We start from the raw sequence: 1,032 nt of genomic DNA, 5'->3' as shown, positions 1-1,032 counted from the left end.
GAGCCGTGCGGGCAGAGCTGCGGGCAGAGCTGCGGGCAGAGCTGCGGGCAGAGCTGCTCTGACGTGCAGCGTTCCCTGCCGGGAAAGCCGTGGTCCGTGGTGGGATGCAGGGGACAGGCTGGCACAGCACCCTGGGCTGGGCTGCCGCGCAGGCAGACAACCTCCACGCAGGCAGACAAGCCACTGCACGGGCAGACAAGCCACCGTACAGGCAGACAACCTCCATACAGGCAGACAAGCCACCACGCAGGCAGAGAAGCCACTGCACGGGCAGACAAGCCACCGTACAGGCAGACAACCTCCATACAGGCAGACAAGCCACCACGCAGGCAGAGAAGCCACTGCACGGGCAGACAAGCCACCGTACAGGCAGACAACCTCCATACAGGCAGACAAGCCACCACGCAGGCAGAGAAGCCACTGCACGGGCAGACAAGCCACCGTACAGGCAGACAATCTCCGTGCAGGCAGACAAGCCACTGCCCAGGCAGACAAGCCACCATACAGGCAGACAAGCCACTATGCAGGCAGACAACCACCGCGCAGGCAGACAACCTCCGTACAGGCAGGCAAGCCACCGTACAGGCAGGCAAGCCACCATGCAGACAGGCAAGCCATCACGCAGGCAGACAAGCCACCATGCAGGCAAACAAGCCACTATGCAGGCAGATAAGTCACCGTGCAGGCAGACAAGCCACTGCACAGGCAGACAAGCCACCGTACAGGCAGACAACCACCGCGCAGGCAGACAAGCCGTCCCAGCCTTGTTCCCACGGCAGGGCCGGGCCAGCCTGGGGCGGGAGGGAGGAGCGGGGATGGCGGGCGCCCAGGGATGGCGGGACACGGAGCCCTGCCTGCCCAGGCCTGCTGCTCAGCCCCACCGCCGTTTCGGGGAAGGCAGAGCCGGGGGTGCGGTGGCTGCGGCACACACCGTGCCGGGCCTCTTCCCCTGCCGCCGCGGGAAGGAACGTGTCCCTCCTCCCCATCGCCATCCCTGGGGTGCCCCGCGATAGCGGGGCTGGATGTGGCCGC

General features: G+C 66.4%; 1 protein-coding gene across 1 annotated transcript in view; it reads right to left on the bottom strand.

Moving 5' to 3' along the window:
• The window catches only part of MAP3K6 (mitogen-activated protein kinase kinase kinase 6), a 10,084-nt gene extending 9,098 nt beyond the window's left edge, over positions 1–986 (bottom strand). Inside the window, exon 1 of the mRNA XM_009276266.1 lies at positions 724–986. Within this exon, the coding sequence (XP_009274541.1) occupies positions 724–986 (263 nt within the window). The remainder of the gene's footprint in view (positions 1–723) is intronic.
• Between the last annotated feature and the right edge of the window lie 46 nt (positions 987–1,032).

This window comes from Aptenodytes forsteri, unplaced genomic scaffold (assembly GCF_000699145.1).
Source record: "Aptenodytes forsteri isolate BGI_AS27 unplaced genomic scaffold, ASM69914v1 Scaffold321, whole genome shotgun sequence".
Classification (NCBI taxonomy): Eukaryota; Metazoa; Chordata; class Aves; order Sphenisciformes; family Spheniscidae; genus Aptenodytes; species Aptenodytes forsteri.
This window is presented reverse-complemented; position numbering and strand designations above follow the sequence as displayed.